The sequence below is a fragment of the Poecilia reticulata genome, chromosome 19, assembly GCF_904066995.2.
Source record: "Poecilia reticulata chromosome 19, P_reticulata-male-v2, whole genome shotgun sequence".
Lineage (NCBI taxonomy): Eukaryota > Metazoa > Chordata > Actinopteri > Cyprinodontiformes > Poeciliidae > Poecilia > Poecilia reticulata.
The window spans coordinates 3,726,886-3,750,977 of NC_088848.1; the positions used below are offsets into that span (position 1 = coordinate 3,726,886).

The 24,092-nt window shown below is 37.3% G+C and overlaps 1 protein-coding gene across 1 annotated transcript in view; it reads left to right on the forward strand.

Moving 5' to 3' along the window:
- Nucleotides 1-23,119, forward strand: part of LOC103481273 (rho-related GTP-binding protein RhoN-like) — a 36,312-nt gene extending 13,193 nt beyond the window's left edge. Inside the window, exons 3-5 of the mRNA XM_008436662.3 lie at nucleotides 12,965-13,074; nucleotides 19,100-19,234; nucleotides 22,402-23,119. Coding sequence (XP_008434884.1) covers nucleotides 12,965-13,074; nucleotides 19,100-19,234; nucleotides 22,402-22,656 — 500 coding nt within the window. The 3' untranslated portion in view covers nucleotides 22,657-23,119. The remainder of the gene's footprint in view (nucleotides 1-12,964; nucleotides 13,075-19,099; nucleotides 19,235-22,401) is intronic.
- The last annotated feature ends 973 nt before the right edge of the window (nucleotides 23,120-24,092 follow it).

Sequence of the window (24,092 nt, forward strand, 5' to 3'; positions counted from 1 at the left end):
ATGGAATTAAGATTCAAGATCTGGAAAAAACAGTTAAAAAATGTATTTTTTTAAATAAATTTAAAGTCATTAATGAAATGAAGAAAATCCTGAGCATGTAAAAAACTAAATGAGACAGAAAAAATAAACTGTAGAGGGCCAAATAGTTTCCTCAGCACTGTGTAAACGCTATAATCAAAGTTGTTTAGTTCGTAAGAGGACATAATTTCACTCGGTTTAGTTTATTCCCTCAGAGATTTAAATTGTTTTTTAGCTCCATGTTTTAATTTCATTTGCTTTAGGCAGCTGTTTTCAGGACAAAAAGCTTCAAACGCCCCGTCCACTTATTTAAAAGGCTCAATTAGAGGCATGTTGGTAAATATGGGAGGAGAAATTAGCATCTTAAGAGCGAAATGCTTCTCCGCAGCTGAATCAAGACAGGAAATTTGACTGAAATCCAGAAACATGAGTCCAAACAAGCAGATGTTTGCAAAATGAGCTGTAATTGGAATGAATAATTATAATCCATCTTGTTCTACACTGAAATAAGCTACAAAAAAATATATATTTATTTGAAAAGTGAGCTGAGCAACCGGTCAAGTTTCACGTTGAAACCTGAAAAAGTTTCACGTCTGAAAACGTTTCGAGGATTTAGGCGGACATGGATGTTTGCTCACGCTGTGCAAACATCTCTGGCCCCGTCTGCCCTTTCAAGTGCCAGTTGGATGCGATTATCCATGCAGGTCAGCAGCGTCTACGGCACAGTCTGCCTCCAGAACCCATCACTCATTCATGAGCCGCTTTTATGACCCCACTTATGTGGCGGCTCCTTGGAAGCGCAGCCCAGACGTGACAGAAAGCAGCTGAACCTTTACCAAGAAGCCGCTGTTGTGAGTTTATCTGTGGCAAAACGGATGAAGTTTCGGAGTAATCAGGAGTGAATAGGGATTTTTTTCATGGTCAGATCGTCTTCTGCTCATGCAGCCCATTAGAAAACAAGAGTACATTGAAAATCAATGGCCCAGATGCGACTCCACTCCCGTTCCCCAGAGGAAGACCCAGTCAAACCTCATCATCACCAACATGTTGTTACTAACATTGTAACAATATGTTACAATCTTTGCTTTTTTTTAAAAGGTTTTTTATTGGCTCTAGTGGCCTTTATGTGATAGTTAATTGACAGGAAAGTGGGAAATGAGAGAAGGGGAAGACATGGGGCAAAGGTCGCCAGGTCGCGACTCGAATCTGCGACGGCCACGTCGACGACTAAGGCCTCCATATGTGGGTTGTGCCTAACCGCTGCACCACCACACAATCTTTGCTTTTAAACTCAAACATATAACAAGAGATTCAAATTTTCTCCTAAAATAGTTTCACAAACACAAATTCAATTAACTTTTTCTCTTGTTTGAATTTGATAACTCAAAATAAGCTAAACCTAAATGTCTAAAATGTCCCAGATGTAGCCAGTGCTTAAAGGTGACCTGTTATGTTTCCATGAACAGGTTAGGATACGTCCATTTAAAACATTTTCATTACATGTTTTTAACTAAATCATTCTTAGATAATGGGATTTTAGTTTCATCACTTTCTCATGTCACTTTAAATCTAAGTAAGCTGCTGCTGATCACGACTCCAACTAAACATTTACACTCGCATGGGAAAATGGCTGCAAACCGATGCACAACTATACAGTCATACATCTTTGAAAAGCAGAAGTAGAGCCTCCTGCACAGTCAACAAGAAAGCAGCAAGTGGGTTCTGGATCGTAAGTAAAACCAGCTAACCAAACTTGCTGCAGCTCTGCTTGGGTTGCTAGGTAACAAGCTGGACTTCACTGGGGTTGCTAGGTAACAGGTACTTTTCTGATTTGTGACGCTACATTTCGGGGTTTTTTGAAACGGACACCAAAAGCATGAACTTATTGCCAAAAATTCACTTAGTGAGGTTTTTCTGAGCACTTGGGTTGTTTTTAGAAGCAGTAGAAACCCAAATGGAAGTACAAAAACGCGAAAAAAATGTATTTTCCAGATAGAAAAACCTGTGAATATTAAACTACAAATGGGTGAGTGGTCCATGTCGCTTATACAAACTTGTAAACTTACTGAAAGTGATCTGTTTTTTTTACATAATCTACTTTTTAAAAACTGAAAATAACTTTAAGTGTAAATATCCCTAATATAAAAGTATGATCCCTCCCCAGACAAATTTTGGATACTTCCAGAAAGTGGGCGGAGCCAAGAGACACGGAGGGGCGTGGCCAACTTTTGGGATGATTGAAGGGGCTAAGAGAAACACTGTGGCTTACGTATAAACTGTGTTGCTATAGTTGGCGACTTTTCAAACTCCTCTAGCTACTTTTTATCAAAAAAACAACAATTGGTAAATATAGACATTTTTACACAAAATAATGCGGAACTAAACAAATATAAATTTGCACAGAAACATAAAGATAGAGCCCTAAATAATCTATTAAGACAGCTTACCAGCCAAAACAAAAGTTGATTTTGGGATTACTTAAACTCTAAATATCTACATGTGCCTTTAAACTTTGGTATTTTAAGGTTCTGATGGTATAAAATGTATAAACTGATAAGAGAAACAACAGTTTATTACTAACTTTATCATATAATGACTCAGAGCAGACAGTTGGTTCATTACTAGAATAGAAAACGAGACAGTACACCTTGTTTTGATTAATACACAGGGAACCTAAGGGTTTTTCCCACCACTTAAGACTCAATCATTTCCTTATTTATGATGCAAGACTGTGAACAATCAGTTCAGCCTTCAACGTCTCTGTTTTTCTGATGCGGCAGCCCGTTTTTATGCTTATGCAGACATTCATAAGCATTCTGGTTTCCATGTATGAGGAGAACATGAGGCAGCGTTGGAGCTGCAGAGAGGAGCCAGGAGGTTTAACGTGAAGAGGAGATGCCCAGATGCAATCTGTTCCCTTGGTTATTAGTTTTAGGGATTCCTGCTAAGCGAAGCTCACTGGCAGCGCTCTCCTTCTGCGCCTACTGAGCAAGAAATGTAGCATCACAAAGAGATTTTCTGCCAAATCCAGATGGTTTGTAGCGAAATGAAAAGAAATCTGGTATTAGACTGGTTGAAGGTTTCACTTTGTGTTCTCATTCTTTTCTTAAAGTGACCATTTCAGTTTCAGACCTGCATATCATAGTAAATCTTAAATTATTCAAGTTGTTTTTAACTTTGGGTCTTTTCATCCCGCATTTATTTTATTTATTAATTTAGTAAAAAAAAAAAAAAAAAGCACTGGTGATTTCAGGATTTATTTGGCTGTAACTTCCCTTCGAAACTCTTGCCATTTATTACAGGAAATAAAATCTAAATTCTTGTTTTGCTAAAGTTATGCATAAAAATGATCCAATCCACACAGCAAATTAGGTTTATTGGCAAAATGTTTACACAAGAATAGCTTAAAACATTAAATAGGACTAATATTTAAAGTGATCTATTATGCAAAATTTACATTTTTCATGTTTTTGTACATCCATTTGGGTCTCTACTTCTTCTAAAAACAAAACAAGAACCAAAAATAGTAATAATAATTAAAAAAACACAGCCGACCACTTATTGGCAATAAGTTAAAGTTTTTTGGTGTCAGGAAAATGACTCGTTTTGAAAACATTTGGAAAATAACGTTAGAAATCAGGAGGCCCCGCCCCTCACCTAGCAACCCCAGCAAATCCCAGCACGTTACCTAGCAACCCCCATGGAATTCTGCCCGTCACCTAGCAACCCCAGCAAATCCCAGCACGTTACCTAGCAACCCCCATGGAATTCTGCCCGTCACCTAGCAACCCCAGCAAATCCCAGCCCGTTACCTAGCAACCCCCATGGAATTCTGCCCGTCACCTAGCAACCCAAGCAGATCATAATCTGGTTTTTATTGCAAATAGCTACTATTGTCTATTTCACCAAAAAAAAAATAATAATAATAATTCAGCGGGGTAAAGTGATAAATTCAGCGGGGTAAGTGATAAATTGCATATTAATTAGCCAAATTAGTAATAATTAGTTACGTAAGTTAAATACATTTAAATGAAATGGCTCTAAAAACGGTTCTAAACTAGTTTATACTGTTAAAACAGATTTATTGTGCAAGTTTCTAATTGTGCTGCTACTCGAGTTTAGGATATCCAAATGATCTCATAGCAAAACTATGTTGATCCTGTTATGACTACGAGGATTAAAAGCTTAAGGTTTGTTCTGAATCATTTTTAAGCTGGTCGTTGGGTGGAGGCGAATATTTTCTGCCTCTACCTGTAATTCTCGACGGCGTTAATCCTACAGTTCCCACGATGCCTCTGACTCGGCTGTGTTTACCTGTAACTCAGCCATCATGGCCCACGTGGCTCAAGAGCCTGTGGCTCTTGTTAAATGACTCTCTAGCCCCGCCCACTTCCATGTAATCCAGATGATGATGTCATCTGAGGTCGCTGATGTGACATGAGCCGGAAAGAAAGAATTTGTTTTGTTGTTTTGCCAGTTTTACTGAGTGAAACTTTGTTTCACGAGGAAAAACATCCAGATGCTTCAGCAGGGAGTGTCTGGATCCAGTGGTAAGAAATAATTCAACACAAATTAATCGTTTTTTTCTTTTACAATAGCAAGAAAAATAAAAGAACTGAAGAAAATCATTTGAATTGGATTGATTTGAGCAAAATAACCGGTACTGAGCTGACAGGAATAATCAGAGGATCATTTACAGAACATTTTAGTTTTTAACATTTACAGGAACTGGGAAGTTAAACTGGACTGTATGGCTAATTTTAAGGCTTTTATGGATCTTTTGGTAAAAATTGTTGAGGGCACTGTATTGATATGTTTTAAACTTAAACGTTACAAGAGCATCATTTAATTATTTCTCACGTAAAAATCAAAAATCTTCTCAAAAAGAAGAAAAAACGTTCAGATTTAGAAAAACAAAAGTAGCACAAATTAAAAATGGTATTTATTCAGATTCCTCCTTTAATCCAATTTTTTTCTGTAAAGTTTTTTAAAAATTACCTAAAAATATATTTATTAAATGGCAGCAATTTAATTATGTAAATTATTTATTTTTATAAATTACTTTTGTAAATCTACAATCACTCTTAGATTAGGGATGATCCGTGTGTTTAGATTACATTTCATGAAAAAACAAAAATCACTGAAGTTACAAAAAAATTGCTAATAAAAAGTAAATCAAAGTGTTTTACTATTTTTGATCAAATTAATAATTTTTAAAAAAGTTTGCCGTATTAAAGCTGCTATAAAAAATGGTCTCCATCGTCTTATTAAAAAAAAAAACTCAACATTTACAAAAATTGCTAATACAAATTAAATCAAGCTGTTTTACAACTTTTGTTTAAATTAAATTAAAAAAAAACTTTAAAGTCTTTTTTTGTTTTTTGCTAATGGTGACGTAACTGAGGCTGCACAGTGGTGCAGTTGGTAGAGCTGTTGCTTTGCAGCAAGAAGGTTCTGGGTTCGATTCCCAACCCCGGTCTTTCTGCATGGAGTTTGCATGTTCTCCCTGTGCATGCGTGGGTTTTCTCCAGGTACTCCGGTTTCCTCCCACAGTCCAAAAACATGACTGTCAGGTTAATTGGCCTCTCCAAATTGCCCCTAGGTGTGAGTGTGTGTGTGCATGTTTGTGTGTCTCTGTGTTGCCCTGCGACAGACTGGCGACCTGTCCAGGGTGACCCCGCCTCTCACCCGGAACATTAGCTGGAGAGGCACCAGCAACCCTCCCGACCCCACTAAGGGACAAGGGTGTAAGAAAATGGATGGATGGAGACGTAACTGTGAAAAGTTGTGTAAAAGTCTATACAAAGTGTGACTTGAATACCTAAAACCAGGATGACATGAAGGATTCCTAGGCAGTTTTGTGCAATAATAACGTGTTTTATTTCTCTCTAAAGCAAAGCGCGCTGAGGGAACTACGACCCTACTGGGAAAGACGTAAAGTCTTTCCGTATCGCTCACAGATCGGCCTAAAAGCAGCAAACTGTCGTCAAACTTCCCCATCAGAGCCATTCATTTGTTTCCTGCTTCCTCCAGAAACAAACAAACAAATCAGGTTGTTTTTTTCCAGCTGACTGTCACGTTGCTCGTTGCTGAGACTTTCTCACAAAAAGCATTCCTGTTCTCAGATTTACAGCTCTCTTTTATCCGCTGACGGACTCATGATGCCACCAACTCTTCAGGTTTTTAAACTATTTTCCTTACAGAACTCGCTCTCGGTTTTTACCTCCAACCATTTGCATTCAGAAAGAGCAGAACAGATTGGTGCGCTGTTGCTTTTAGCTCTTCAGAGTTAATTATGTGAGATGATATGATAAGTGGTGGTTTCATCCACTCATCTTCTTCCTGGATGAGGAAATCCGCCGTTTTTTGTTATCTCTTACTTTTAAGCACAAGCAAAGACCTGCAGCTTCTGCACAGATGAATCTAGTTGCACCAGCATAAAATATGAGTTTGAACTCAAAAAATTATTTCACCCTCTGCAAGAATCTAATAAAACACAACAGCTTACCAAGTGTTTCTGTCCACTTTCTAGTGCAAATAACTTTGTTCTCTTGAAATAAGGCAAAACTAGCTTATAAGTAACTTTTCAGCAAGATATAGGAGCTTTTATAAAGTCAATAATTTCTAAATATTTATAAAAAAGTACAAGTTTCAGTGTCAGATTTGTCCACAAGACATTTTCACGTGTTATAAGTGGAAGTAGTACTTTTTAAAAATCAATAATAATGAATTATCGGCTTAAAATAAGCTCCTATATCTTGCTTAAAAGTTACTTGTTCTTAAGTTTTGTTTTATTTCAAGTGTACTAAGATGTTTGTACTAGAAACCAGACATAAATTTAATTGGCATCACTGCAAAAACACAAAATCTAACCGTTGTTTTGCTCTCCAGCACAGGCAGCTGATACAAACTGACCCTTTAATTCTTTTAAGCAAGATTTTTACAGACCAGATGTAGTTTTAGATAAATGTAAAATGCTTAAAGTATTGGTCTTTAAGCTACTTTTACTCGAAAGCAGACTTAATTATTTTTATTTTGTTTAAAAACAGAAAATGAGACATTTTCCATTTGGGTTTCTGCTAACAGATCTAATTTTTGATCCAAACAGAAAATAATTGATGCACAAATGAAAGCTAATTTGTTGTTTAACATTAAAGTATTTTCCTGACCTGTGAATATTCCAGTCTGTCTGGTTTGTGTGGATCAGAAGGAATCAGACATTTTTACGTTCTCCTCTTGTATTTTCCTGATTTGCAAACCAATCTGTGACTCCTGGAAACACAAGTAGATGCTGGTATATCGACACATTTGGACCCCGGAGACGAACCGCCCCCCCCCCCCGGCTCTGGGGTGTTTTTATGAATCGGATCTGAGCGTTTTGGACGCAGACAGATGGACCGGTCCTGCTGCAGCAGCAGGAATCGTCCCTGCAGGGTTTCAGAAAGGATCGATACACATTAACGACGACGAGGATTAGCAGACTTCATGGAGCCGCGAGGCTCTCAGTCCGGCTTGAATTCATCTTTTCAGTTATAAACTCTCACAATGTCATTATTTACTTTGCCTCCTATAACTAATTTGTGGGATAGGATTATTTATCGACATATGTTCATACATCAATATGAATATATGTTAATATGATGTAATTTTTTTCCAGATTTAATGTCAAGAAAATAAAATTCACATTCCTAATTTGCTGTGCTTCACAGGGTTATAATAGTTTTGTTGTTTGTTTTGTTTCCTTGTGACTTTTGAGTAATTCAGTTAATTTTTAGAGTGTATTTTATAGTTTTTATTAGTTCAATATTGTTTAGAGTTTTAGTTTTTTCATACTTTGGTTTATTTTTAGGTGCAGAATTCACAAAGGTCAAAGTGATTATAAAAATAAACTAAAATATGTTTGAACAACCAGAGAAGTGACGTAATTTACTGAAATATATTTCACATTAGCTGAAAAGGCTGATAAAAACATTCAGAAATACAAGAATAAATTATATCTATAATTTCAGTATGTTTTAGTTAACTTTATACACAGATAATATATTCCTAGGAAGTTATTGATTTGCCCCATTAATTACCGTTTTCATATATTTAAAAATGTTTCTCAGTTTTTATTCCTCCATTAGTTTTACAGAATTGAAAAAGCATTTTTGATTCGCAGCTCGGCCTCTTTCTGCATGAAGTTTGATGTTGCAGAGCAAATATCTTTGGTAAATTAGTGACTCTAAAAGCTAATATCTCTGTCCTGTTACTGTAAGAAAGTTTATCTTTTGTGAGCAGGAGAAAGTTTCACTCGTGGATTTTACAAAGTGAAAGAGGAAATATTGGTCTAAAACCGTTTTTAATTTTAGATAAAATGCAACATGTGGCATTGTGGATATTTGTGAGGTATTATATACTTCTGATTGATTTTTGTCAAGTTTGTTTTTGCTACACTGTAAAAAAAACCAGCATGAATTCTATTGCCTAAAACAGGCAGTTTAATTGTTGATTTTATGATGCTGGAGTCAATGTTTCACTGTAAAACAAAATGTTTTAACTTAACTAAAATGAACATGAACATATAAAATTAATCTACAATTGTAAAATATACAAATTACTGTTTTCACTGATTAATTTATTTACAGCAACTTCCCATCAAATCAATAATTTAAATTGTTTTATAGTCTAGACACAATTTTACTGTTAAATACACAAATGCTTGTGTGTATTTTGTTTATTTTTTACTCATTAACAGATACAATTTCAGATTTGAGTAAAATACTCAAAGTAAAAATCAAGGTTTTACAAAAATTCTGCCTAATGAGAATAAATGTACAAGTCGTTTATTTCCATCCCTGCTGACTCGTAATTCTGGAAAAACTTACATTTTGCAGACAATCCTTAAACTTTCTGCACCTTATGTAACATTTCTGTTTACAACTTTTTAAATTTCTGGTGAAAGAGACGAGGTGTGGCGTGTGAACCAGCTGGAACATTTCTGTCAGTGATTGATACTGGGAGGCCAGACAATGCTGCAGCTGACAGGCGAGACAAAACTCTTCGCCTCACTGTTGTCCTTTCAGGGTCTGAACTCAAAGGAAAGCAAGTTTGCACATGTGATTTGCTCCACTCTGTTTGTTTAAAGGAGCGGTATTATGTATTTTCCAGGCAAAGTGCCATTTTATAGCACAATATGTTACCGTCAGTTGGTAAAAAAAATGTGATTTATAATAAATATGGCTAAAAAGAAAGGTGAGTTCAGTATTCAGCGTCTTTGAATTGGGCGTCTGTCTCTTTAAAAAACTCCTACTCTTTCTGAAACTCGCTCTGCTTTTAACCCTTTAACGACGTTTTTACCAGCATTTCACTGAGAAGTAGCTCCTCTAATGAGCTCGGCTGATGCACAGCTCCACCAGGTGTTTGCTAATTGCTGCTGGCTAGTCTGAAGGAGCTGAGTGGGAACCTGCAGCTCAGAGGAGGAGCTGTGCCTCGGAGGCGGAGCTTATACAGCATTGGAAAAAATTAAAAGCATAAAACCTCCTGGCTATTCCACCAAATACTGATTCCTGAACTCTTCCCGAGTAAAAACATTATATGAACTAACATTATTAGTTCATATTCATACATAAATATGAACTTTATTTGAGGTCTGAAAGCACTGCATCTTTTTAGATATTTTGATCATTTCTCATTTTCTGCAAATGAATACTAAGTTTTTGTTTGGGATTTTAGTCATAGAATAAAAGAACAATGTTAATTTCACTCAAACATAAACCTATAGAGTAAAATCAGAGAAACTGATCATTTTAAGTGGTCTCTTGATTTTTTCCAGAGCTGGTTCTGAACATTAAATCCTCTGAAATAAGGCACCGTATGCTGCAGCTCATTCATTTGACATTATTCTTATTTTACTTATTCTCTTCTTCACGTAAGGACTGTAAACTCCCACATTATGAACCACTGAACTGTCTCTCCTGATGAATCAGGTGTAAGTTAGATCTCTGTCTGTGTCATAATCTACCTGTGAGGGCAAAAGCGGGTTGGTCATTTGTTGCTATATTCTGCTCAAGCTGAGACCTGAATAGAAAACATTACTCTTCTCAGCCACAGCCTACATAGATGTGGACTTCTTGGGAAAGTACTGACTCAGCAGCTCTGCAGATGACTTCTTTTACAGTGTCCAAGGCTTCTGCCCAGATCAGTGCATCCCATAATAAATTGAAGATTGCACCGGTCGGATCTCTTGTTTTATTGCATACTATTTTTATTTTCTCTTTGACCCACAAGTGTGGCATTGGCAAATTGCTGCAGATGAAAAAGGCCTAGGGCTCCAAAACACAAAAAAAAACCCACTCAGGAATATTTAGAGAGAAAGTTTAAAAGCTCAAAGGATGAGGAGTGAAACTTTATATGCCTCCGTTTGATCAAAGTTGATGCTGAGCTACAGCTGTCGGAGTGTGTGTGTGGGTGTGTGTGTGTTTTTAAGGGACTCTGAGGAAACCATTGCATTTTATGACACTGTCAAAAAACTTCCACTTTCTGCATCTATCAGATACTAAAACACAGAAGAAAATGGCTGTTTGCTAAGAGTCAGAGCGGAGAGAATATAATAAAACTAAACCCTTCAGTTTAAAGGGACCTATTATACTATTATATTAATTTGTGTCTCCACTGCGTAACAAAAAAACCACAAAAACACCTAGACGTTTTTTTTACTGCAATAAGTTCATGTTTATTGGTGCCGTTTCAAGAACCGGCTCGTTTCCCACTTGCTCTAAATGTAGACCAAATGCCTAATTTAGTCACAAACAACTGAATAATAATATAATTAAACTTTCTGAAAGTAACTTTTTCCTTCTTTTACCAAATTTCCTCCTGTAGAAAAGTCCAGAAGCACAAATGTGTAAATTGCACAAATTAGTTTATTGGTCAATATATGAAACCAAACCCAATATATTGAAATGTCTGCTAACCATAAATCAATCTGTCGCTTTAAGAGAACATTGAAACTCACATTTTTGTGTAGGAGTTTTTTTTCCCCAGTTGGGTTCCATTGGAATATACTGCTGATTATGTTTTTGTTAACTTTACAAAGCTCTGTTTGGTGACAAAGGCACTTAGTGCGGACAATTGGGAAAAAATGCAAAGGGAACGTTGTTGTCTCCGGATCGGAATGTGTCCCCTGCCCTGGTCACAATGCCCAGTTCAGTCTGGGCCAGCGCCAAAAAAAAGTGCCACTCTGAAATACCAGGTGACTCATTGTTCAAGCTGCACATTATGTCCCTGTCACATGTCTGCTTCAAAAGCAATAAATCACATCCACTTGTCGTCCCGTTGCAGCGTGACGTCACAGGATCCCGTCCCCATTTCCCTGATGTTGGGCAAAAAGCTGATGGATGCCGATGACTACCATTGGTTTTAACTGTTATCAACTCGCTAAATCTTAAATGTATGCCTGACATACAAAGGAAAAAGGGACGTATGCTTTGTTACTAATAGTCAACACGACAACAAAGTTAACAAGGTCAGAAAAAAGTTTTAAGTAAGAAAACAATAGCATCACATCTACATGTTATGGCTTCACCTTGACAACCGTAACATGCAGAATATGGTGTTCAGTTAAAAAACACCAACTCAGATCATCAGTAGAGCAGGTTTTTATATTAGCTAATCTACCACAGCTGTGCTAGATTAACTAATAGCAGCAGTAGCTAATCAACCACAGCTGTGTTGGACTAGCTAACAGCAGCGGCAGCTAATCTACCACAGCTGTGCTAGATTACCTAATAGCTGCGGCAGCTAATCTACCACAGCTGTGTTGGATTAGCTAATAGCAGCGGCAGCTAATCTACCACAGCTGTGTGGGATTAGCTAACAGCAGCGGCAGCTAATCTACCACAGCTGTGTTGGATTAGCTAATAGCAGCGGCAGCTAATCTACCACAGCTGTGTGGGATTAGCTAACAGCAGCGGTAGCTAATCTACCACAGCTGTGTTGGATTAGCTAATAGCAGCGGCAGCTAATCTACCACAGCTGTGTTGGATTAGCTAATAGCAGCGGCAGCTAATCTACCACAGCTGTGTGGGATTAGCTAACAGCAGCGGTAGCTAATCTACCACAGCTGTGTGGGATTAGCTAATAGCAGCGGCAGCTAATCAACCACAGCTGTGTCGGATTAGCTAATAGCAGCGGCAGCTAATCTACCACAGCTGTGTGGGATTAGCTAATAGCAGCGGCAGCTAATCAACCACAGCTGTGTCGGATTAGCTAATAGCAGCGGCAGCTAATCAACCACAGCTGTGTCGGATTAGCTAATAGCAGCGGCAGCTAATCTACCACAGCTGTGTGGGATTAGCTAATAGCAGCGGCAGCTAATCAACCACAGCTGTGTGGGATTAGCTAATAGCAGCGGCAGCTAATCTACCACAGCGATCACTTATTAATAATCACAAAAACAACATCAAGCCTAAACATAATACTGTGAAAGACTGAATGTCCTGATCTTCGTGAGGGAAATGTTTGAGTAGTTTCTTTTGTGTTAAATCCTGACGCATAGTGGAGTTGTTGCCAGTTGCTATGACAACGGGTGTGTTTGTAGCATAGCGGACACACAAGAGGGAAAAGGTTTTGAGTTATTTTTCAACGGTTTTCCCGCGCTATTTTTCCCTTCCCTTTTGCTGAGGAGTATAGCACTCAATTAGTGCCTAGATTAAACCTAAACCTAAATGAAACCTGTTTTCATTTAGTTAACGGGATTCTTCTACCGCGGCAACGATAGCATGTCTTTTTGCCCTCCGGTGTTGCGCGCATGCGCGGAATTTCCGGATGTAAACAAGGGACCGAGTTGAACTAGTCATATTTGTTACTTCTGAATGTGCTCCATTGTTCGAGTCTCCGCCGGAGAAACAAAACAAACCAAAACCCATCTGAGGAAATATCTGTGTGTGTGTGTTTGACCCCGTAGGTTCGGCCTACTATGACAACGTCCGGCCGTTGGCGTATCCCGACTCGGACGCTGTGCTCATCTGCTTTGACATCAGCCGTCCGGAAACCCTGGACAGCGTGGTGAAAAAGGTCAGTGCGTCACATTCTCAGAAGCGTAAATGAGTCATCTTTTACCCTACTAACACTAAAGCTTATTAGGAAAACAAAAAATGGAGGAGAATTTGAGTTTTTTCTTAGTGCAAGGGTCACAATCTGTATGCAGGTTTGAGGAGCTGACTGTGTCTGAAATCCTTTCTGCTCGACTCAAACCGACAAAAATGATTTTAATGAGATAAACGACCATGAAAGTAAACGGACCTCATGTCGTTTGATTGTCAACTTCAGGGAAAAAAAGTAAATAAGATAATAAATAATTAAGATTTTATTCTGTTCACCAAAAGCTCAAACAAAACCTCATCATGGTCATCCATCCATCCATTTTCTTGCACCCTTTTTCCCTCAGTGGGGTCGGGAGGGGTGCTGGTGCCCATCTCCAGCCAACGTTTCGGGTGAGAGGCGGGGTCATCCTGGACAGGTCGCCAGTCTGTCACAGGGCAACACAGAGACACACAGGACACACAACCATGCACACACACTCTCACTCACACCTAGGGGCAATTTGGAGAGGCCAATTAACCTGACAGTCATGTCTTTGGACTGTGGGAGGAAACCGGAGTACCTGGAGAAAACCCACCATGCACAGGGAGAACATGCAAACTCCATGCAGAAAGACCGGGGCCGGGAATCGAACCCAGAACCTTCTTGCTGCAAGGCAACAGCTCTACCAACTGCGCCACTGTGCAGCCCCTCATCATGGTCAGTTTTTACATAAATAAAGTTTTTCCAGAGGTTACGAACCACAACTGCCCTCCAATAGCTGAAATCCTTTAATATTTGAGACAACATCTAAAAACGCTTATAAATAACTACACATTGATGAATTCTAACACAGAATATACCTTAATATGAGTCAATACGCACAGTGGAGATTGAGTTGGCATTATAGCAGAAGCTAACATGCTAAATTTTCCTCATCTCCTTTTGGCTGTTTTGGAAACGCCTTGCATTGTGCCAAGGTATTCCATCTGCAGAAGCTGCATTTTCTTTCTCTTATAGCCTATATGCTCTAAGGAAAAATAAAAAATCATGAGTGATTGACACTTAAGAGCCCAAACAATGCTGCAGCTGACACTAGATAAAACACTTACTCATAATGTACTCTGTTGTGCTTTTTGTTCTCAAAGCAAAGCAAGTTTGCACATCTGATTTGCAACACTTCAGTAGTTTTAAGATATTTGGAGGTTCTGTTTGTGGTTCTGAACATTTCTGATGAATTAGCCACCAGTGATACTATAATCTCTGCAACAGTATCCAGAATACTCTGTAGTAAAATAATTTGACCGGCAAAGCAAGCTGCATAATATTCTGTTATCAAGTAAGGGGCAATACCAAAGTCTCAACACTGTGCTCGTAAAGTCTCATGTACTCCTATATGTACGAAGCCCGTCTGGCGATATGAGGAAAGAAAATAGTAACATGATTACAAGTAGTAACTCGTGGGCACAGCTTGTTTAGTACATAGGAACCACTTAATAACTCATGTAAACTACGTAAATATAATAATTTGTGGGAATGACTTGTTTATTTTGTAGGAATGACAATTACAACAAGCCGTGGATACGAATTAAACAAGTTGTGGGAACGGCTTCTTTCTTTCACGGGATTGACTTAATTTGAACAAGTTTTCTATTAAGTCAGTAATTAAGTCATTGATCACGACTTGTTTAATTCGTTAACTACTCATGGGAACAACTTAAGTCATGACTACAAGTAAGTTGTGGCAACAAATTAAACAAGACCTGAAAACGATTTTTTTCGTAAATATGTGCCAACAATGACGTTTTAAATCTGGTGAATTTGCTGCGCAATCCTGCGTTTGGTTGCATCTTTCTTACTAGCTAGCAGCATGCTAGTAGCATGCAAACGCCTGTGCAATAAAAAAATACTCAAAGTTGGTATGAGGCAAACTCAAAATAGGAAAATATTAATAATTTTCTGTATTTTGATTGATTGATTAGACAAATTTTGTAAGACAAAAATGCTCTCTGTAGGAAAACCTTTATATTGATAATTCATTAGCAATAATTTGACAGCACTGCTGCTTTGAGGTTGCATTATGATGTTTAAAAATTTGCAGTACGAGTTGTTTGGCTTTATGTGCATTTTTATGGCTATTTAGATAAAAAATTAAAGACATAAAAATTATTCAGATGTCCTGATGGTAAATTCAAAACGTTGGTGTTTTCTTACCGCCAACTTTTTTTTAGAAGTTTACGATTGAACGAGTTAGCGTGCGGTGATTGACGCGTTTTCAGTCCGGAGACATTCCTGCCATCATTCATCAGTGAAATTGTCAACGCAAAACAAAACAGTTATTTTTCATGGTAGGCACATTCCCACATCTACAGGGGGTCCACTTCAGCGCTTTCCGTGACCTTTCTAAGTGACCTTGGTAAATGGTGGTGAATAAACTTATTTGAAATGCATGCACAGAATGCCAAAGTGACATGTTGAGTGGTCACTTTTATTTAAAAGTAATTTATCCTTTTGTGACCTCCTAAGTTTGTAATTTTAGGTGTGCCGTGACATCTCGTGTTTTTTTTTTTGGTCTTGCTTTCCATTTGAAAGCTTTCATCCTCAAATATCTTTGTGTCCGACCATCTCTGACAGCCTTTCGTATAATCAATGTTTGCACTCTCCAATTTTCCTTTTAGGCCTCCTATTCTTGCTCAGCTACAAAAATACCCTTTGACTGCTTATCACTTCCTTTTGTTGTCCTTGTTTTCCTCCATTCTCGGTTTATTCATCAGTCTCCATTTCTCATGTCCGTAAATATGTCCGCCAGCCTAAAACCTTTTTGACTCTTCAACCAACTTTTGTTTTTAACCTTTTGCTCCAATATTTAATTGTTACGCTTTATTGTTGATAAATACCTAAATGATCAATAATAAATAAAAATAGTTATCAGTATTACAAAAATACTGTAATTTCTGTTATTTTAAAAATGTATTTATCTGCTGTCTGTAAAGCAAATTGCCCTTTGGGGACAATAAAGTTTATCTAATCTAATTTAATCTGTTTGAAAAGAAACAATAAATGACAGATGTGGTTCAGTTTTAAATTATTCACCGGCTAGAAATAATAATAATAAAAGAAGTTAATTTGCGTTCAATTTTAGTACCATTTTTAGGCATTTATATTATTTTCTTAATAATATAAGAAAATAATATTATTAATAATAATATTATTAATTAATAGTAATATTAATTATTATTAATTAATAATAATTATTATTAATTAATAATACAACAGTTACCATTTAAGGTGGTGGCCACCTTAAATGGTGGCCACCAATTAAGGTGGCCACCATAATTGAAAGGTGGCACCATAATTGAAAGGTGGCCACCTTTCAATTATGAAAGGTGGCCACTTTTTATAAACTATTATTATACAAATACTTTGATTTTTTATTTTTTTGCTAGAATGAGCATTGTTGTACTGTTTGCTTTTTGTGCTGTATTGTGCTCTTCTATATGACATTTCCAGGGCAGGTTGTTAAAAATGTGAATTTGTTCTCAACCATTTACCTGGCAAAATAAAGGTTAGACTAAAAATAGACAAACCATTTTCTAGCCAGTGCCTAGGTAACTTTTACATTTTGTCTTCGCTTCTACTCAATAAAAAATGTGCTTAAGAGTTGCAAAACTTACTTGCAAAAAAGTTGGCATTTCAAATTTTTTTTAAATAAAGAACTACAGCTGTTTTACTTAAATTTGTGATTTTAGAACAAAGATAAAACTAAACTTTTACAATTAAAATGTTTGAAGCCGAGTTTTTGTACTTTTCCGATGGCACAATCTTCTTCCTGATCCCTACGACTAGTTACTGTGACTGCAGCTGTTTTTTAACCGATGACTGAACCCATGAAATTCAATCTTCTGTATCCTCCTTTTAGCTCCACCTTTGCATAACTGGTTTTTGCATGTTTATTTTGCACCATCCTGGGTGACGCTTGTATTTTTAGACGGAACTGCCAGTTGAGGAAAAAGCGAAAAGCAAAACAAAGCTTCATTTTGTCCCTTTCATGAACCAGACTCTCTGCTCCAGCAGCTCTCATTCTGATGCTCTTTTATGCACCAGTTCTTAACAGTAGCGCAGACAATAAGCTGCTCTTCCCATGGGCCCTTTGTGACTCATGTGAACGACTCCGTTTCACCAGTTGCGCGCACAGTCACGGCGAGAAAGGCTGTTGAAAAGGCAACGGCAGCGACGCTGGAGAACATACCAGCACCAGCGGCCAGGCAAACAGGAGAAAACAACACGTCTTTGTGAGGCAGAACAAATGGAGCAACAGTGATCAGCCTCTGTTTCGTTGTGGGAAGAGACTGGAAGGAGTCTCAGGGAGAAAGATGGAGGAAAAGCATTTAGTGGCGTGAGTCATGCCTGTGGTCTGTAATGAGCGCTGGCCGTCTTTGTCTTTGAATCCGGAGACATCCGGAGAGCAACATTTTGAAGCAAAACAGCTTCAGTAGATGTACAGCGACCGTCCATTAGGGCTGGACAACGAAGCAATAACAATATATTATCGAGACTGACACGCGATCAATATCGATAGATAACACATCTGATAGAATGTTCATAGAATACCAGCTATGGAAGGTTGGTGGAATCAACCAACTCGCTCACTCTTTGGTTACCTAGCAACTCACTCATTCTTTGGTTACCTAGCAACGACCTGTGGAGTAACTTGCATAGCAGAAGTTTCAGGTTTCACCACTATACCTCATCACTTCTTAGAAATGAACTCAGTTTGGTAGTGTTTGAGATACTATTTCACAAACCAAAAAAACTAATTAACAATTATTGATATAGACCAAGATAAAACGCTTACATGCGATACGTTTTTCAGCCATATCATCCAGCAATCGTTCCCCTAATAAAGGTGCTTAAAAGGCCTTAAAATAATTGTGCCTTTTGTTACAGCAGTAACAGCACTCTCACTGAAAAAAAAAAGGAAAATTGCAAGTAGAGCCTTCTGCCCAACCAACAAGAATGCAGCAAGTGGTTTCTGAATAGCATGTCAACAACAACACACTTGTCTTTTCCATCGGCCATTGTATGGCGCATACAGCGGTAAAACCAACTGACCAAAATGTTCTGGAGCTCCATTTCGGTTGCTAGGTGATGGCAGCGCTCAGCTTGGGTTGCTAGGTAACGAGGCTGGAGTTGCTAGGTTGGATTTGTTACATTTTTGAAACGGCTCATTTTCCAGACACCAAAAACCGGCTTGTTTGTAAAAGCAGTAGAAAACAAAAATAGAACAAAATGTGATTTTATTTTTTATTTTTGTGGCATTTCTTATAAATACAACTGAAACTTTTTTAATAAACTGTTTTTAAGTTAAGTTGATCAATGTGATTACATTTTTTTTTATCAAGGTGTCAATATGATGCTACACAGCACTGACTCTTAGCTGCTCTTCAAAATAAGACAGACGAATAAGGAAATCGCTACATGTAAATAACTACTGCAAACTTTAAAAAAAAAATTTAATAAAACCTGCATTGAAACTTACATATATTTTGCCACCACACATTGAGCAGGACGTCCTTGTGTAAAGCTGTAAGACATGAAAAAATCTCTCATATTTTCTATAACAACCTTATATTGTAACCTATTATCTGCAGAAGTCATTTCAAACCAAGTTGATGCATCAGTTTCACAAAAGTCAAGCTGACCTCCTCTGCAACAAGTTTACTAAAATCACCTGGAAGCTAGCTGTCCTGCTACCTCTTGTGATGTCATCATTAACAGATAATCTCCAAATAGAAGTTGAATGTTTTTTTTTGTCTCATGTTTGTGAAATCTTGTGGTGGAAATCCAAAATGTTGTATTTTGTTAGTGTTGTACCATTTGCTGTTGAAGCTTCGCACACCTGTGGGTGGTTTCTTTAAAAAGAGGTGAAGCAAATGAAGAAGTTTTTAGGCACCCAACCAAGAAGAATGAACTTTTAGAGACGAGTGCAGTGATTAATGTTCATCTATCTGACACACAGTGGCAAGGCGAGAGGCAGGAGTTCTGCCCGAATGCCAAAGTGGTCCTGGTCGGCTGCAAGCTGGACATGAGGACGGACGTCAGCGTCATGAGAGAGCTCTCCAAACACAGACTGATTCCCGTTACCCACGAACAGGTGAGAGCTACACCTTAACTCGTTTGTTTGAAGCTAAATGACACACAATATTTAATCCAAACTCAGTGGGAAAGTCATAAATAGGAGTGATTACTGTCCTCCCTTGCGCACGCAAACCAAACTTCTGAAAATTAATTTGGAGAATGATATTTGCTCCACATCATAACGTTCACAAATATGGAGACACGGCGAGCGCAAGAAAGGAGCTGGAACCCGAACAAAGACGGAGACAAACAGCGGTTGTGTGATAAAGCAATTGTTTTGTTTGTGTGTCTCGGAGCAATGAGCAGCGGCATGCATGAATTTTAATTGCCTATTTCCATGTAAATGTGAATTCACACTTCTTGGCAACCTTTTGTCAACAAATTACTTTTTTTTTTTTGCTAAACAAAAAGTAAAGGATCTTTGTTGGCTGTCAGTTTGCTGCGTCTGTGTGGGATCGATGAGCTTGCAGAAATCAATATCTATAGTATTCATGAATTCAGCTGATCGATCGATAGATAGAGTGAGCTTTGGATGCATACAAAGTTGCAACTATTAACATTTATTTAAAAAATTACTTTTAGGAGTATTTTTACGACACTCTACTTATTACTTTTTACTTGATTAATTTTTATTATGCAGTATTGCTACTGCTGGTTATGTAAGATTTCTGCTTACTCTACCTTCACTGAACAACGAACAAGATAGTTTTAACCAAAATTTCACCAGACATGATGGTTTTTAGTTTCATATTTTATACTGAAAGAAATTGATTTGGAAAAAATATATTTTTTCTGATTTTGTTATTTTGTAGTCATTTTATCTAGATGAATTATTTACATTTGTATCTTTAAATTACCAAAATTCCCTTTTATATTTTGGTTTGTTTGATAATTTAATATTTAAAAATTACGCTATCGGTTACTCAGTTCTTTCTATTAAAAACATTTTTACTCTAGTAATTTCTTGAATGGCTACTTTCTACTTGAACTTGAGTAAATATATGTTGAAATAGAGTTACTCTTACTTGAGTACAATTAAATGAGACAAAAATCCAGGACCGATGCCCAGAATCAAAGCGTGTTAAACTGTTTTTAGGCCACAAAGAATCGACACTTTATGTAGAGACTGAAATGTGAGAAAAATTACAGATTAAAGACACTGAAATAAACAAGTCTGAATTATTTCTCATAATTCTGAGATTAAAATCGGAATTCTGAGAAAAAAAGAATTCTGAAAAACTGTCGGAATTCTGAGAAAAAGTAGGAATTTTGATATTTAAGTCGGAATTCTAAGAAAAATAAATTCCAAGGAAAAAAATTCAGAATTCTAAGGTTTTTTTTTTTCTTCTTCTTTTTTGTCAGTGGTCCTAATCCTCTTTGAAAAAATACATTTAAACCGATTCTTGCTTTTTAAAAAAAAAAAAAAAAAAAGCTGATGCCGTAAAGTAATAAAAAATTTTAACACAATGAACCATTTAGTGATTATATTTAATGGCTTTTTAAGGCATCAAAGTAAAATAAATGCAAACAAAAGGCACATTTTTGTGAACATGATAATAAAGCAAAGAATTAATGTTTATGAAATTTAAAGATGTGTAGTTACTCACTTCATATCATCTTACTTTATCCAAATTTACACAACTTTGCTAAAGTATTTGACTTTTTAACATTACCATGAGAAACTTCAGTTTGTTTTTTGGGGATTTTAAGAGACGCACCAAAGCAAAACTAAAAGAACAAATCTGAAATGAGTCTCATGCATATAGATACACCCCCCTTTCCTCATACACCCCTAAATAAAATCTAACTCCCTTCTAAACTCATTGGAAATCCATGCATCACTTTCCTCCCACTTCACAATAACGTTTGGCTCTGGGTTTGCCCCTTCACGCAAAAACCCAATAAAACACACTGAAGTCTGTGTACCGTGACGAATGGCGGAAAAGTTTAAGTATTATTAATAATAAAAACTTCTGTAATTGACTGTAGGATGGTGTTGGACACCAGCAGGAACAAACAGAACCTTTATGTTTGTGTTTTACGGCTGTTAAATATTTTATTGCTGTTGGGAGTTTTTTCCCTTTGCCCCAACAAGCTATCAGGGTTTTATTACCGAAAGTGTGATTTGTTTTTGTCCCTGTATGACCAAACACAACGGTCTTACATCCACTACAGCGCCGAGTGGATGATCTGGCGTGAAATAAATCGACACAATAATCCACTTTAGGCCCGTTGGTTCACTTTGGGAGCCACAGGATTCCTCTTTGTATGAAAAAGTTTGGAAAATATAGATCCTTCCTTGCTCGCTTTCCTTCTTCCCTCCTTTTTTGTGTACTTTCTAGTTTCCTACTCACTTTGTTGTATCCTCTTTCCTTCCTAGACATTTCTTCCATATTTTGCTCCATCCTATCCTTCTTTCCTCCTTCCTTCCTGTTGTCCTGTCCTGATTTTTGTCTTAGTTGAATCTTTGTTTTGTCCTTCATGTCCAGAATTTAGTCCCTTCATTTCTTCCTTTCCTCCCTTGTCTTCTCCTTCCTTCCTTGTATCCCCTTACCCATTTTGGGTTCTTCTTTTCTTTTCTTTATGTAGTTTCCTCCTTTTCTCCTTCATAACTTGTGGCCTTCCATACTTCCTTCGTACCTTGTGTCCTTTCTATCCTACCTTCCAACCTCATGTCCTTAGATCCTTCCCTGTGTCCTACCTTGTGTCCTTCTTTCTGTCTTTCATTCCAATCTTGTCTTTCTTCCTATCCTTCTTATCTCCTTCCTTCATTCAATCCTTCCTTGTGTCCTCCTTTCCATCCTTCTTTGTGTCTTTTCTGTCCTTCCTTCCAATCTTCTCTTCCCATCCTTCCAACCTTTTGTAATTCATTCCATCCTTCTTTCCAATCTTGTCTTTCTATCCTTCTTCTGTCCTTCGATCCTTCCTTCCTCCCAGTTTTTCCTATTTTCATATTTAAAGCCTCACTACTTTAGAAACATCTGCTTTACGTTTTTAGTGAACTTTGGTATTTTGCATTTTGAAAATTTCCAGAAACGACACAGAACTCTGGAACGTCACGTCTAGAAAGGTTTAGTTTTAAAATGACCCGAGGGGGTTCGATGAAATTCCCAGCGCTGTCTTTGTTCGCAGGTGAAGTAATAATTTACTTGTTTTTGTAACAGACTCTTGTTCTGTCTTCAGGGGACCAATCTGGCGCGGCAGATCGGCGCTGTGGCTTACACCGAGTGCACCTCGAAGTTCTCCGAGAACAGCGTCCGCGACGTCTTCCACGTCACCACGCTGGCCTCCGTGTTCAACATTCATCGGCCGCAGGTCAAACGCGCGACAACGCGTCGCACCCACAAGCGGATCTCGCAGCAGCCGCCTCGGACTGAGATTCACGAACATCCGCCCGCCATCAGGAAGGACCGGGCGAAAAGCTGCGTGCTCATGTAGCGTCTGCTGATGAGCTCCACTGCACATAAACTTTTATAATTTATCTGTGAATTCCTGTCACATTTTTTGCACTGTAACAAGAACAATATGGCAAAAAAGAAAATAAATGGAGCTCTGAGTGATTTTTTTATTTTTTGTGGTTAATATTCTGCATAGCTCTGCTTGTTATTTTTCTTTTTGGCTGTGCTATTCATCCCGGGCAGGCCAGTGATGTGGCTGAAGCTATTTTTTTTTAAAGCTTTTACAAGAAATAATAATAAAAAAAGGACAGGAACTGTTTGGTTTAAAAACAAATTGCAGCAAAGTGAGTGGGGAAGAACTGAAGAATAAATAGTTTCGTATTTTAAATCCTGTTTTTGTCTTCATGTTCCAGGAAATGAAGCACAAAAGAGCTCTGAGAAATCTGTAAATACTGAAGAATGACGTTTTCTTTCAAACTGAAATAAAACAAACCTAAAAACAACCTCATGGGCTAATAAAACACTAATCTTCTTAAACCACAAGTGCTTTAATATGGAAAGAAAATTGCTCATTATATAACCTGAGATGTTGTGCATTTACTTTTGTTCTGGGTGGAGAAGTCTAGAAAGGATTTATGAGGATGCATATTATGTTGTTCATGCAGCTTTGAAATAAAAAAAATGGATCTGCTTAGTGTTCAAAAATATTTTCTCTTATTTATTCAATGTTCAGATGAATTTCAGGTAATGCAATTATCAAAATTTACAGAAGATGCTTTCCACATTTATTACGTCAATCAAAATTATTGCAGTTATTTTCACCTGAGTTGAAGCAAAATATAAAAAACAAGACAAATAAGCTATAAAACGTCACATATTAACATGCAGCTTATTGAGAACCTTAATGATGTATTTAATGGGTTTATTAGACTGTCAGGTGTTAGCACACCTTGGAAATAGTGATGGGCATTTATTGTATTGTCTATTTATCGTGATACGTTTCTTAACACTAAGATTTTTGATTTATAGTCTCCCTAAGCTGCCCGTATTTCTGGGATTGTTATTTTTACTACTTTCTCCACCGTTTATTCAATGAGAGCATCAATAAATTGGAAAACATTTTAAATGCAGCGACTATGTGCAATTTAGTGACACAAACTGTGTTTTTCAGGAGCAGTATTTGTGTTTGTGGAGCTATAATTGTAATTAAGTATGTAAACAAGAGTTTATAAATAGTTTTCAATCGACACATTTATTGTTATCAGAAAATATTGCAACAAACCTTTAAAACTATATTGCCCACCCTTACTGACAAGCAACAAAATGATGGTCAAATATATAACTTGCTGTTTAATTAGAATTATATGAACCTGCTGTGACATGGCTGTTTAAAAATAATGTGGTCAAGAGAAACAGGATTTTTAAAGCACCTTTCACAAAGTTTTTTTTCCTCAGGTGCCATAAAGCAGTAAATTT